The 14,946-nt window shown below is 34.1% G+C and overlaps 2 protein-coding genes across 2 annotated transcripts; one reads left to right on the top strand and one right to left on the bottom strand.

Annotated features, from left to right (window-relative positions):
• Nucleotides 1-966: 966 nt before the first annotated feature.
• Nucleotides 967-4,783, top strand: TRIADDRAFT_55865 (uncharacterized protein; the record flags this gene model as incomplete). The annotated part of the gene is made up of 6 exons (XM_002111595.1): nt 967-1,009; nt 2,382-2,523; nt 3,519-3,684; nt 3,831-3,972; nt 4,157-4,482; nt 4,631-4,783. The coding sequence occupies 6 exons, from the start codon at nt 967-969 to the stop codon at nt 4,781-4,783; spliced, it is 972 nt and encodes a 323-aa protein (XP_002111631.1).
• A 1,515-nt stretch (nt 4,784-6,298) lies between these two features.
• Nucleotides 6,299-14,927, bottom strand: TRIADDRAFT_55866 (uncharacterized protein; the record flags this gene model as incomplete). The annotated part of the gene is made up of 31 exons (XM_002112101.1): nt 6,299-6,344; nt 6,477-6,571; nt 6,772-6,939; nt 7,237-7,305; nt 7,390-7,455; nt 7,871-7,925; nt 8,010-8,155; nt 8,285-8,476; nt 8,579-8,761; nt 8,869-9,101; nt 9,305-9,968; nt 10,064-10,168; nt 10,291-10,374; nt 10,547-10,633; nt 10,824-10,862; nt 10,972-11,133; nt 11,214-11,303; nt 11,697-11,725; nt 11,891-11,999; nt 12,125-12,299; nt 12,339-12,404; nt 12,558-12,652; nt 12,742-12,834; nt 12,928-13,022; nt 13,114-13,154; nt 13,263-13,351; nt 13,412-13,524; nt 13,661-13,835; nt 13,928-13,998; nt 14,133-14,238; nt 14,868-14,927. 31 exons carry the CDS (start codon nt 14,925-14,927, stop codon nt 6,299-6,301), a joined length of 3,801 nt encoding a protein of 1,266 aa, XP_002112137.1.
• Between the last annotated feature and the right edge of the window lie 19 nt (nt 14,928-14,946).

A 14,946-nucleotide genomic window follows, 5' to 3' on the forward strand; every position in this document is an offset into this window, starting at 1 on the left:
AGTGGTCTAATGTTTCTCAAGAAGCATAGGAACAAACAACTTAATGGCAATATAGTAGAAAAAGTCAATCACTGGCTTGCACTTGCACCCTAATCTGCAAAATGGCTGAAATGTGCTCACCGACTAGAGTGCAATGTGAAATGTTCATTACGACAGTGATAGTGCTGTAATGTACTGTAGAAGCATAGGAGCAAACAATTTATTAATAGCAATACAGTAGAAGAAGTCAATCAATCACTGACGTCATCAGAGCAGAGTCCACAAGTCGTACCGGGCGCTGTTGTTATCGGTCTTATTTTTACTCGATGATCTCATCGTTCGGTTTGAAGCGACGAGGGTTACACAAGGATTAAGCCGTGGTGCACGTACATACTGTACGTATCATTTTACACGTACCACCAAAGGCATACTGATCATACTTTCTCTTCGATTGCATTGTTTGATCAGGCATGAAACAATCATCCTTAGCTTATTGTACAGTGTACAGTATTGTTACCAGGTACAATAGAGTACATTGTACAGTACAGCACACAGCTCAACCATCACCAACGGATAGCGTTCAATGTTCATACTACACGTTACACTCGCTTCGTATCCATGGAGTTGAATCACAATGTCAACAACGGTTCAACTGGGTTCACCCATCTAATACACACGGTGTACTGTACACTGTACAGTACTGTACAGGATCAATGCTAAGTAGAGTACTGTACTGTACAGTATAAACATACTGTATAAATAGCGGAACGTTTCGGACCGGCATCTGCTATTGCGGAACACGTTTGACTCGTGCACGTCACACACCCCCTGTGTCAACCCCTACCTCAATCTCACGTTTGATTTGCCTTTGCCATCATCAGTTCAGGTAAGCAAAATGATGATAGTCGATCCAATATTGTCATGTATTACTTGATAAGTCATGATTGGGTCCATTTCCAGCGTCAGTCATTCAGCATGACCATCACGATGGCCCAATGTCCAACGACTGTACGTATAGTCGCTGCAAAGGGTAAAAAAATGGTTTAAAAAGGGCATTGGAGTATCGAAAAAGGCATCCATCAATCTTTGAATTAAAAGCAATAGGGCATCTGCTAGTCATGATGATGTGCTGATTGTAGACCTGAGAAAGGTTAACACGCAAAACTCGACTAAATGGAAGTTGATCTAACATTCATGATCTAATCTTCATGCAGATTAATGCAATTCAGTTGGATTAATCCTTTACTGCCGCCCTTCCAACCTTTTTCCGCTCATGATTACCTCGATCGAACTTTAATGCAAGTTATCATTACCAGTCATAGCGCGTCATAGTCTTATCTTCCTTTAGTACAGTAGATAGACTATCCATGTCAAGCAGGCTTACTCAATCAACAAGATGGGAATGGCCAACGTGGCCTCTTTCTGTCGCCTTGTCAGAAATCTTGACCTTGACATGAGCCAAAACCCATTGGACTTTGTGAATTCAAATCGGCTTTGGTATCATGTCGTATAGTACTGTAAACAGTTTCAGCAATCGCACTGCATCATGCGGATTATCATTCGTGATTAGAACAATCTACAATTTCGTAGCGTGTAGGCTACATTAGCAGTAGAGATAATTACGTTAATTAAATTCACAATGTTGACGAGTCAAATACGATCGCTATGGAATATCAATGCTCCTCCATACTGTGCTACTTACATCATTGCTAGCTAGCAGTCCAATTAAATGGACTATTTCATAAAATGGCGTCATATCATTGGTTGTCGAGCGATTCAAGCATCCTTGTCTTGATCGAATTACATTATGGCAAATAGAAATCAGTGCTATTCAACCTGTCGATAGCTAAACGCTTGCTGTACTAAATTCATATCATTACTGTAAACTCTGTGAGCAATCACACTGCACTGTGCAGAAGGTGTAATCTACAGTTTCGTCGTGCACAAACTACATCAGCCATCAGACAATTACGGTAATTCAATTCGCTAGGTTGGCGAATCAAGTACTATCACTATAGAATATTGATCCTCCTCCATACTGTGCTGCATAGACTATTGCTAGACAGGAGAGTAAATTGTCATTGATTCATGAATTCATTATCAAGTGTTGCAGACATACTCGTATGCTTATCTTTGCAAACGCATTATGGAAAAAAGAATTTAGTGTCGAACCTGTAGAGGTTAAAGGACCACTTGTATGTAGTTAAACGGTAGTGATTGTTTGCTGTACTGAATATCGTCTGACGATCCCGCTACACAAAGTAGAATAACGGCCATCACAACATTTTTGGGTGCTGGTGTTCGCCATCGTTCTATACCAGACATTGTAAAATCCTTCTTGTCAATGGTGATGGAATACACAACTTCGTAACTTATCTAATATCTTATTTTCTATTTCATAGATCCTCCGACAATGAACTTCCAATTTGATGTTAATGGTGTTTACGCCTTCAGAGGCCATAATGGCCAATACGTTACGCGATACTGTCGTAATAATTTACAAAACTTGGAAGCGTGTAAACCCCAAGTGGATCAGTTTTGCCGGTATGTTGTACGCTACATTTACTGCTAGATAGGATCATAAAATAGAATTGAATACATATTTACCTACAATCGGTAGGAAATAAATAGAAAAACATTGCATTTAGGTCTTAAGTAAAAATGATCTTTTTGTTTGTCTCATTGTACTTACACCAGTTATATCATTAGTGTCTTGTATTCAGTATAAGAAATACAGTACTGGTGAATTTAATTGATATTGCTTACCGCTACTATCCATTTAGAATTCATTGTGTGTACGCCTTATAACGGTCAATCATCACCGATGCATAAAACTAGCGGTAGCTTACGTCAACATATAAATAGCTCGTTAAATTAAAGTCTTTAGCTGTATTATCCTAATTGTGTCCTGTATAGTGCTTATTACCGAGCGTTAATAAGCTTTCATAAATCAGTGATTGCTTAACATTTAAACACACCGTAAATACATACTTAATAAACTTCATAAAACAGTGATTATTGCTTAACATTTAAATACGCCGTAAATACATGATTAATAAGCTTAATAAATCAGTGATTATTGCTTAACAAATACACCGTAAATACATTACTAATAAACATAAAATAAATTAGTGATTATTACTTAACAAATACACCGTAAACACACTAAGATGTATAAATTCAATTCAATTGCAGTAAAGCATACCTGTATTACTACTAGGTTTCAATACGATATTTTTACCTTAAAATTAAAATTAGAATAATGCGAATTTGTGATCATAGATTCGTAGTGTTTGAATAATCAATTATGTATGTATACGCCTTTGCTTTCATAGTATTCATTCCTATAAAAATGCTAATTTTATTTGTGATAGTAGATATTTTTGTACGATAATCATATCATTCGAATCCAAATTTGGCTTTTCATACGATGACAGCGAATTTAACCTTCAATAAGAAAAGATTTTTAAACGGCCAAAACACCTACATTACCCAACAGGTCATCTTATACCATTGACAGCTAATCTTGTTATTGTTAGGTTCAAACCATCCGCTAGAGTTTTGCCAGGAGGTCAAGTTGTGTACGGTTTCATGGCTGACAATAACCGTCACTGGTGTGCCGTTAACCGCAATGGCGTCGTTAAGGTGGAATGCGACCAAGGAGAAATTACCCCTTACTGCTTCTTTGGTATCCAAGTTGGACAGGTTAGCTTACAATCAATACACACAACATTCTGATTGCAGAAGATGCAGAATGTTAAACAGTTCTATTATGGAATACTTTGTAATGAGATTAAGAATAAGTTTATTTTCCTATTTTTCTGTGATGGCTTGATTTGGGAAATAAATAGAACTTTGGTAGCTATGTACAGGTGGCTTTAACTAGTGGTGGAAGATACGTCAGCTTATTCACGCGCAACGAATATCAGTATGCATTGGAAGTCGCCAAAGATGTCCCAGATGAATGGTGTTGGTTGCAAGTATTTCGCGTTGGTAAGGAGATACTAAAATCTGATAATACCGTCACTTTTTCTATCCTCATACTAGGAATAATGTATTAACGATGACTGAAAGCCATACATCATAATTTTATTTAATATCATAACTCAATCCGACACGAAAGTTGCACATTTTACCTAAATATATCTTACATGTGTATGTACTATATACTGTATAGATCGCGCCATCAGTATGCCACCTCAGTTGCATCAGCAATATGACTTTACCTTTGATCCAAATCGCACATACACATTGAAAGGCAATAACGGCCAATTTTTGACAAGATTTCACAGAAACGGTATGGACAACGTAGAAGCCTGTAAATCGAATCCAGATCAATTCTGCTGCTTCCGCTTCAGCACATTTCATACATCAGATGGACGCAAAAAAGTAGCAATGCTAGCAGACAATCAGAAATACCTAACCGTATATAATAGAAATGGCGTCCGCAAAATCGAATGCTGCAAGGGTGAATTGGATCATTTCTGCTTATTTGATGTCCAGGTTTGCCAATACTTTGTTGCTAAAATTTTCTTTACATTGGTACACTTTTTACTTGAACAAATTAGTTATTTGGCATATTATGCTTAATTCAGTCGTGCAAGAGAAAGCGTAATATTTAAAACGAGAAATTTTTAATTAAAATTGCTAGGCCCAATCGACGTGGGGAAATACTGCACGGATAGCTTTCGTTCACGACGGTCAGTACTTGACATTGTACACTCGTGAAGGTGTTCAATACCAATGGGAATCTTGCAAGCCTATGGCTGATGAATGGTGCTGGTATACTTTGCAATGGAATTAACTATTGCATAATGCTTAGCAACTGCTTATTTGTAGCTTCTATAGGTATAACTGTACATCTTTCATTTTTAACCAATATAAAAGGTTGTAATCCAGTAACTATATCGACTTTGATTTCGGGAATAGTGTTAGCCTTAGAAAGACCTTACTCAAATTAGACTTGAAGTCAATTATAGAATTGAATTTTCTAAATAAATCATTAGATCTTTCGAAAAATTCAGAAGTCAATACTTAGAAGTCACTGTCTGTATATTGATAGTGATTATGTCGAAAATATCGGCGTTAGCATAGTAAAGTTTACTATCCGGCCGAATTTTCCCTCTATCTAAATTAAACTAACTTCTAGCAAGTGCTATACTAAATCGATATGGTAGTTATGCCTTAAAGCAGTGTAGCATTTTTCGTGATGTCTTACACAAAATTCTACGTAGAAATAAACTATCAACAATCCTCGTTGCAACTACTATTGTCGTATTATGTTTATCTGATGTCTATTCTAACAACGATTCCTATTGATGGTTATTATTGTAATACCAGTTAATCTGTCTTTACGTGGCTTATCTAGCAATAATTAAGTGGCCGACTATCAGTAATGGTACGCTGCACCGACAGAGACGTTTTAATTTCGTTGATGCAATCAAATTATGGCTGACAAGCTCTTCTAATACTTTTATTTATTGCATGCATGATTAAAATCGGCAGCTGTTTCTAATTCCCGTACAATCAGAGCAACGAGTTACAAAAAGTAACTCAGATAAAGCATTTATGGGCTATTTCCATTCTAATTAGGTATCAAATTCGACAATACGTCGAATCAGAATAATTTATCTCTTTAGCTTGAAATGTCGTGATAAGTAAACATACACATGTATAAAATCAGTGAATTTATTGTTTATTTCCACGAATTTTCAAGGCATGATATTAGCTAAAATTGTCGTCGAGATGTGTTTCAATAGCTGTAAGTCATCTTTCTTATGCTTGCTATTTAGAAAATTAGAAATACAGCATACATAATTTATTTTTACAAGTTACAGATCGCCAGCTATGATTGGATTCATAGTCAAACTGAGTTACCTATATTAATAGTAACAGGAAGTAGAATAATGCAAATTTTAAATAATATTATTTTTATGACATATTACTACGAAATTATTTGCTAGTTTAGTCTACTATAGTAATATTCTCAGGATTAGAGTGCGAAAAAATTTTACAAGTTATTGGTTTGTCACTGACATTATGATAAAACTATAATTTGATACATGGCCTATAAAATTTTTCAGTAGCAACAAATTTACACTATAGTTCCGTAGGAATAACATTAGCTTATTCACCGTGGAAAAAATTAGTACCATCGATTGGATTAGCTAACAAAGATTATTCATTCATACAAGAGATCTTTGAATATGAGTCTGTCGTTTATGGATCCTGAGTTGATGAATGATTTCTTGTCATACGTACAATCAATAAATTTAAGCACATTATTGATGAGATAGTAACCACAAGTTAGGGGATAGTTTTATTCTCGAGTTGTTCCAGGATTTGCTACCGTGTCCTGGTATCGCCTAAAATACATGAGTTATCTAATTAATCAATATTTGGTAACACCAAGACTATAATATTATCCCCTACTCGTATTAAAAAATAAACTACTCAGGGCAATACAAGTATATTCACCATAATCTTTACTGACTTACTTAAGAGGTATAAAATTATAATTGTTTAATTCTTCCGTGGCAACAGTTGGCGGCTGTTCTCGAAATTCTCTACTTCCTTTCATTCCATGATCTGCCTAGAAAAGAATTCAAGTAATGCCCTTATGAAAATGGGACAAGATCGAGTGCATATCATTTTCATTGCAAATGAATAATTTTATGTAGCCCATACAGGCACATTTTACACCTTTTTAACACTACTACAGTGACCTAATACAAGAAAGCTGCATGTCATTAAGAAGTAGCCTCAAGCATATACGAAAATACTTCTACCTACCGATTGATGTGAAGTATGTGCCATATCATTAACCTGGCGTTGGCATGCCGCAGTCAATTCAGATTTAAGCGTACCAATATGCGTTTTATAAGGCATTAGTTCACTTTCTAGAGCTGAAACCTTAGATAGAACCTGCTGTTGGGCTTCCATAAAAGCTTTCACAACGCTCTATCGGCAATTTACAGAAAGACATACCATAATTATTTGCTATGATTGCATTTTCTGATTCAAAGTGGTACCACAGATAATTCAATTACACATGTTAACTACTCAACAACGTCAACAGCTTATAGTAAAAAAAAGTGATAACTATTTGCTGTTACTGCGTTTCCTGATTCAAGTAGTACCTCAGATAATTCAATCAAAAATTGCTCAGTTAAAAGTGGAATCAAAGCCCTGAATTTTACCCTTAGAGGAAAATATACTACGATCTGAAACTCTTTTCAAAATTAGTAAAGCTAGTACCTGACAGCTTAACATCTCTGGCCCAACTTTAAAACCTTCAGCTTCCAGGCGTTCACTTGGAAGGATTAACTGAAATACAAGCAACAAATTCATCAATACCATTACCCTCTTTCATTACTATTCTAATCACGATTCCACTATATAAGATATTACCTTTGGTAACATATATTGGTAAGGATTAGCATCACCCAAATTTCGCGACTGAGCGAGTTGCTTACTCTTTAAAGGGAAATTACAAGTTAATGCAATAATACAAAATAATATCAATATTGACATAGCAACTAACAGATGAACAAAATTAATTAAAGAACTGAATCGCTCCTCCCAGTTTACATAACGCATCGAAGATTAGAAAAACTCCGCTATAGAAATATACATTCGACGAACAGTCCTCTCACCAATGTAAGGGGATTTTATAGTTTTATCTCATAAAATATAAACGCATTAAAAGTAAGCACACTAGATTGAATTAATTTATAGGGATATCTCGAAATAATCGCAATTCCAATACAGTATATTCAACTGAATAGAGTATTCAATAATTTTAGCTTTAATAGGCAATGAAGTATAGAATGTATCTGGGCCTTTTATGTCATTAAATATATTCAAGTGATCGTTAATTATTTTTATGAACCTGCTCAAGGGCGGCCTCTACGGCTTTAAGATAACATAAAAGAGCTTCCCGTTCTCTGAAAGCAAAGATAGACACAATAAATAAGTTTACTGTGAGCTTGGACTATTTATGATCCAATTTCTCTTAGAAATGCAATTACTTTGCAGATGTTTTAACCAATTTCTCAGCTTTGGTAAGTTCAGCTAATACCGATTTATGATCGTTTTCCAATCGAATAAAATTTTGATTGACCTCGTAAAGTGATCGATCTTTCCTCTCTAAATCTTCTCTGATTTTAAATAATTCCTATTTGATAAGAAAGCAAGGAATTATAAGTATGATTGAATCAGCTTTATCGACACAAAACAGAATAAATTATAGCGTTCGAAATATCCCTTTCGTTAAGCATCATTTTTGCCAAATCAAAAAGTTAACCTTAGCCTTAGCTGTTATGGAAGCCTCATTAACAACTTGTTCTTGCGAATACTTTGTTCTCTGATATTCTAAATCTTGCATTTGTTGGGACTGGATTTTCAGTAAATTTTGGGCTTCGCTTTCACGACGTAATGCGTTTTGTAATTCTTTATAAATGGTTTCAAATTTGGCTTCAGGAACACTTTCGTTATACTAGGAAGAAGTAGAATGGAAAAAGTATGGATATTGGGCTAATTCAACTACCTCAACAAGGCTAACATTAATTTATCATTACTATAGAAACATCTTTCTTACCTTTAAGTGTAATTCATCCAGAGATTTCTGTAGCTCTGTCGTCTTTTCTCTCATTTTCTTATTATCAAAATATTCTTGCTGCAGTTTAGTTACTTCTATTCTCAAGGATCTTCTTTCAATTTCTGCTGAGTGCAGTCTACGAGTAAGCTCTAACAGCTTATTTCGCAGATCAGGTATAACTTCCTATCAATGGCAAAAAAGGTAAAAATAAATAGGATACCTTGGGACAAGAAAGAAAATAGCCTGCTAAACCGATACTATTACTGTTAAGCTCTTTGATTGCAATTTACCGATAGTGCTACAATATCTTGATTTTCAACAGAGGTACGTTTTTGATATCTTTCAAATCCTCGACCAAGCCAAAAGGTTAAGGGTTTTGACATAAATGCAGCTTCTATCTCTGTTTTTTCTGTGGATAACGATGAAAATTCCGCTTCAATAGCCCGGATAATTTTACTAAAAGTACTTTGAGCAATGTATGGCAATTCACTATCTTGGCTGAAATAGGAATCCGGCTTTTCTCCTAAACAATTACAAACGATGGAAGAAGATAGATAGTTTAGTTGTAATCACCCCTCGCTTCAACATTCTAAGCATGTTATCCATCTCTTTCATATAAGATTAAGTATATGTTAACTTTTAGCTTTGAATCGACTGTTTGGCAAAAAACAAAGATATATTCTAGCTCTAAAATAAGAAAAGATCATGAAATTTAAGCCAATTTACTTGTTAAATAATGCTGTAATTCGGATGCAGCCTTGATCAATCGCATTTGGAGGCTTGGACTTGTAAGCCATGCTGTAGCAGCGACCGAGTTCAGCATAGCTTTTGCCGGTGACTGACTTGCAATACCTTGAAATCTTGCTTTAGGAACATTAAAATAACCACCATAATAAACCGACGATATCCCAACATTGAATATTTGAGGCACAGTAAAAAACTTAAAATGGCTGCATCGAACTAAATGAACTAATCGGTTAGCTGCTAGAACTGCAATGGCTCCAACACGGAATAACTGAAACATATTGCGACGTTTCTTGTTGGGTAGTAAATCCCATGAATTTTGATCGTTATTTGCTTGAATAATGGCTGAATCTTTCATCTCTTGCTGTAAGGTATCACAGATAGATTTTAAATGATATTTCGATTCTTCAGCCTTTGCATATAGTTGAGTTAATACGTTTCTCTGTGTAATTAAATCTGCAAAACGATTTTGTAACGGCCATAGCACTCCAGCGAGTAAGCTACAGCTGATCTTTAATGCATCGTTCATAGCCTTTAATTCAGTGAAATGCTTCTTTAAAACAGAATTCTCTTTTTTCCGTTCTTCTTTATTGCTCGTTAATTTACGAAATTCATTCCCCATCTCCCGAATTTGATTCTGACTATCCTGTACATACAAGACAAGTAAAATAAATGCCGAGAATAAATCACAAGACAAAAAATAACGGTTTATATATGTAATAACTTAAGTTCTGATCCAACCTTTAGACGATTTTGTAGATCTAGCAACATTTTATTGTAATGCTCATCTAATTCTGTTTTTTCCTCTTGCTGTTTGCGTTCTTTCGCCGTATGACTAGATAATAGCTATTAAATTGAAACCGAAATTATTATGATTTCTTAATTAGAACTGGGAATTCTTCATATTTTGATCAAATTTACGACCAATCCTACTGGAAAATGCTATGGCAAAAATCATCATCCCTCACTTTGGATAAAGTTTCTTCGTGGGTTTTATGCATTTTTTGCAATGCACGATCTCTATCTTGGCAAGCTTTTTCTAATATTTGGACCTAACATAAATATAAACGGGTGATAAAGAGAAATTAATCATCACAATGCAGCTTTAAATGCATTCTTATGAAGCTAAAAATTTCAGCTTGCCTGTTCTTTGCGTTTTTCCAGCTGAACAAGAAAGTTACCGATATGTTCTATGATTCGAATATTTAATTCCGGCCAACTAACGTCATTTTCCGTTGAATTTAAAGCCGCAGTTGGTGGATTATTGGAAGTAAAACGCTGATTTAGGGTATGAAGGAATTGTTTCCGATCCTACAGTCCACATCAGTGGATAAAACGAGTAGCGATTAAATTGCATTTGTAATTCATTCATCTCAATTTTAATGCTGATATCTGTTCTACGCTGAACTAGCATCTTCAACCTACTTTAATTAAGAAATGAAACCTTCCAAGATATTATAAGGATCTGTTATAATTAAGTTTAAAATTTCTCTATATTTACCTCCAATTCCTTTTGGTAATGCTCTTTGGTTAACATTAACTATAAATAAGGATGTAGAATATAATCATGAAATATAATCTTATCGACATTATTTATTTCAAAATAAAATAAAATTTGACAGAGTTGATCGTTCGGCGAACAAGTTTACCTCGTCGTTTAATTTTTCTTTTAGATTCGACTCGTGAGATAAATTTTGATGTAATTGCTGTAATTGAATTCGTAAATTGTTGATGACGTTTTGATTTTCTTTAAGGTCTTCTCTTGCCGTTTTTAAATCGTTACGAGCTGATAATAGAGCATCTTTGGTTTTCTAAAATGCCAAGGACATGATCAACTTAAGATCGAGTAGACATTGACAGGAGTTCTTCTTGATAGAATACCAATACAAACCTCGACGACATGATCTCTAGACCAGATCATTTCTTTGTAAGATTCACACTCAGTAGAGAGCTTCTCAACTTCCTTTTTTAGATAACTTAACTGTAATAGATCACGAAGTAATTCAAATCAGATTAAGAGTATTAACGTTAACGTTAAATTTTTTATTCATGGAAGATACGTGATATAGAATAGACTATTTTACCAGCTCTAGAATATCTAGAAGATAATGATAACGAATTTAATGTAATCACTGGCGTCGAAACAAATCTTCCAAAGATATTTCGATCTTATATTACATAGAATAAGTATTAACATGGTGAATATTAATCTAGAATTTATCCTAGTCTACATTTCTATGGAATATTAACTCCTCTATGTAACTTTAATACTTGTTATTCTTAAAACAAAATCCAATATTGAAATTCCTGCCTGTTGTTGGCTTTCATCAATTCGATTCTGATAATTCGTAAATGCTAATCGAATGCTGCTCACTGCTGTTGACGGTTTTATTGTCGGCGATTCTAAGTTAGTATAGCATAGAAGATGGTTATCGTTACAAACAGACTTAAAGAAGATTTTTCTGCACTAGTAATCAACGTTAATGAGCTAAATGAACTTATTCCCCTACCCATGTTAACTGTAAGTGAAATCTTTAAGATATAGACAAAAATGAATAAGAGACTAACCACGGATTTGACTGGTTATCGGTGGTATAGAAAACGACAGGACAAGCTCTTCTAGCGCTTTAGTGCTGCTTCCATATTCTTCCTGCAGTTCTTTCTGCCTTCTCTTAGTCTAATATAGAATATTTAAAGTAAAAAATAAGACCTTCCAACAAAATTTTGATGTTTGGTTCATTCATCTCGGCAAGATAGCCTAACTTACAGTGTCTTATATATAGTTAAACTACTTTTGTCTACCTTGGTTAATTCATCTCGCAAAGAGAGAAAATTGTTATGATGTCGATCTAGCTGTCGGGATAAATCTTGAACAATATTTTGCTTTTCTTCGACTTCACGTAACAGGGTCTCTTGGTTGCTGCTGTATTCCGTCTTGATACTGATAAGAAATAATTCATATTTTGCAGCCAGTAAGCTATAATTGAAAAGAAATACCTAAAATACTGATTCATACCTCCTTAATTGGTCAGTTAGATTTGAAAGCTGTTGATCTTTTTCATCTTTCAGTATCTCCAGTTCTCTAAATATATCGGGATATTGAAAATAAATTTAGTCATTTTATTTATTTATCTACTTAGTATCTGAGATTGATATTATTAAATTATACTAGTAAACAATAATTAATTAAGCAATTTAAAATTGTTTTACATTCCTTGGTAAGATAGAAACGTACTTTATCTTTTTCTGAAGGCCTCTTATATTTTCATTAGCATCGTTTCTGATTGCTTTCTCAGTTTCTAGAGCGCCTTCCAAATCTCTAACCCTTAACTAACATAGATATTAAGCTATATTAATGAATGATCGAGGATCTGGTCATTGTTAGTTACAAAAATTGATGCGCAACTACTGCAAATGACCTGAATAACTTCTGAATTAAATTTAGATTCTAAGTGAGCAGCACGTTCTGCTTCAATATTCTCTTCCAAATTTTGAATTTTTCTATGGGCAGACTAATTCAAGCAATTTGGTCACTTATGATCAACGACAGCGAAATAATAATGTAATTTTAATTTTATGATACTGAGTCTTCATATCCTTGCTACCTCCAAGTTTGCTGTTAAGCTTTCTTTCCTAGACGTGATGCCTTTTAATTCATCAGCTTGACGCTGTAGGGTTTGATTTTGGTTGCTATAGCGGACTAGTATTGAAATGATATGTGGGTAGATTTTCGAATGAGTGAAATACATATGCGCTTATGATAGCAGTATTAATATCCATGTCGAACAAACCTTCCGCTGTTGCCAATTTTTCCAAAAAATTTTCATTTTGTCTATGATTAATGAATTGCAAATTTAATAATAAGATATTATTTCGAAAATTTTAACAGCAAATGATTCTCTGGAAGCGAATAGACTGAAATTATGAATTATTATCATACAATTGCAAATCCTGTACGGTCTGCTGGAGTTTATGGTTATCATTTTCAATAACATCGCGTTCAGCTCGTAGTGAATTCAAGACTTTATCCTAGCAGCATAATGGATTAATGAAAGCAGCAACACCGCAAAAATATTGATGTTAACTTACTGTTTCTTCAATTAACATTTGCTGTTTTTTCTGCTCCTCTTGTAATCTAAAATGAAGATGCTGCATACTATTTTCCAACTCTTGACATTTAGTTGTTGCCTTGCTTACTTGATCTTTGAATAAATAGTACATTTCCGTGGGATTAATTATATCGTTTGTATGTTGAAAGTAACAGCTGATTCATTTACATTGTTATGATTATTTTAATAATACATCTGTCAAAACTGAGTTATTTGTTATATTACACACCACTTAAGGATTTATTAATTTCACTTAGGCTTGATTCTCGTTCTAATGCCTGTCTTCGTTCATGGTTTAAGTCCTTATTTACTTTTAATAGTTCATAATCGAGCTGTTGTTTAACTGCTTCACCTCTCTCTACAGTTGCACGCAGCTTAATTACTTGATTTTGCAACCTTGAAACCTACAGGATATAGATAAAGACAAGGAAATCTGGATATTATTACCTTATCATAAGTGGGCAGAAGACCAATTTCATGTTAAAAGTTTACGTACCTGTTCGTTATAGCTTTTTGTTTTCATTACTAGCACATTTTCATTATCTGATAGCTTTTTTTGTAGCATGCCTAAAGATACATAATTATTATTAATTGGCGATATTAGCATGGCTTGTGCCTCTTGCTAATATTGAATATGTTACAGCTAGCATTAAAAGTAGTAGAACTTATGTTGCATATTCGTAAAGGGAACTGAATCATACTTTTATCAGAAGATATCCTAAGGTCATCCATTTTTGAATCATCGTGTATTTCAGTGGAATGATTGCTTACGGCCTCAGTCAAATTTGGACTCCGAGAAATTCGATTCTATATAATATTAATACGACGTTGTTTATACAGTATTCCAAAGCAATCATAACTACATATAATTCTTTCATAAATTTAACGAGCTTTATTCTAGCTATGACATTGATATGGATGAAGTAAAAGCTTCACTAATGATATCATCCGTGCATTCGCATCAGGTAATGATTAAGACAATACTATTCTACGACTCTAAATTTGGCCGTATTAGTTGTACGTAAATGCAATATGATTGCATTCCAAAATAATTGAAGCTATCTTTAGTTTTCCATAAAATATAGCAAGTGCTATTCTAGCTAGGACATAGATATACAAGGAGTGAAATTGAAATAATAATATCGTATGAAATAACTGTATTAAGAAATACTTAAAGCATTACTACGATACAACTCTGATAAAATCGAACTCCATTCGAGATAAGTGCTATATTTTTACGTTCTCAATTAGTCAATGCCGTGAATAATTTTACCGTCAAATATAACAATTATTCTAGCTATGACCTGGATATGAAAGGGTGAAATCTTAAGTAATGCTATTCTACGAATAGTGATATAAAAAAATAATTTAAATCATGGCTATAATAATACGGTTAATGTTACTAGTACAAGTGGACCTCAATTCGAGATATCTACCTTTCCTTTAATATCCATTAGATCTACTTTATCATCATTATTTATACCAGAAGACGCCATCCTTTACCAGATCATAATT

Source organism: Trichoplax adhaerens, genomic scaffold, assembly GCF_000150275.1.
Source record: "Trichoplax adhaerens TRIADscaffold_4 genomic scaffold, whole genome shotgun sequence".
NCBI classification, from domain to species: Eukaryota; Metazoa; Placozoa; class Uniplacotomia; order Trichoplacea; family Trichoplacidae; genus Trichoplax; species Trichoplax adhaerens.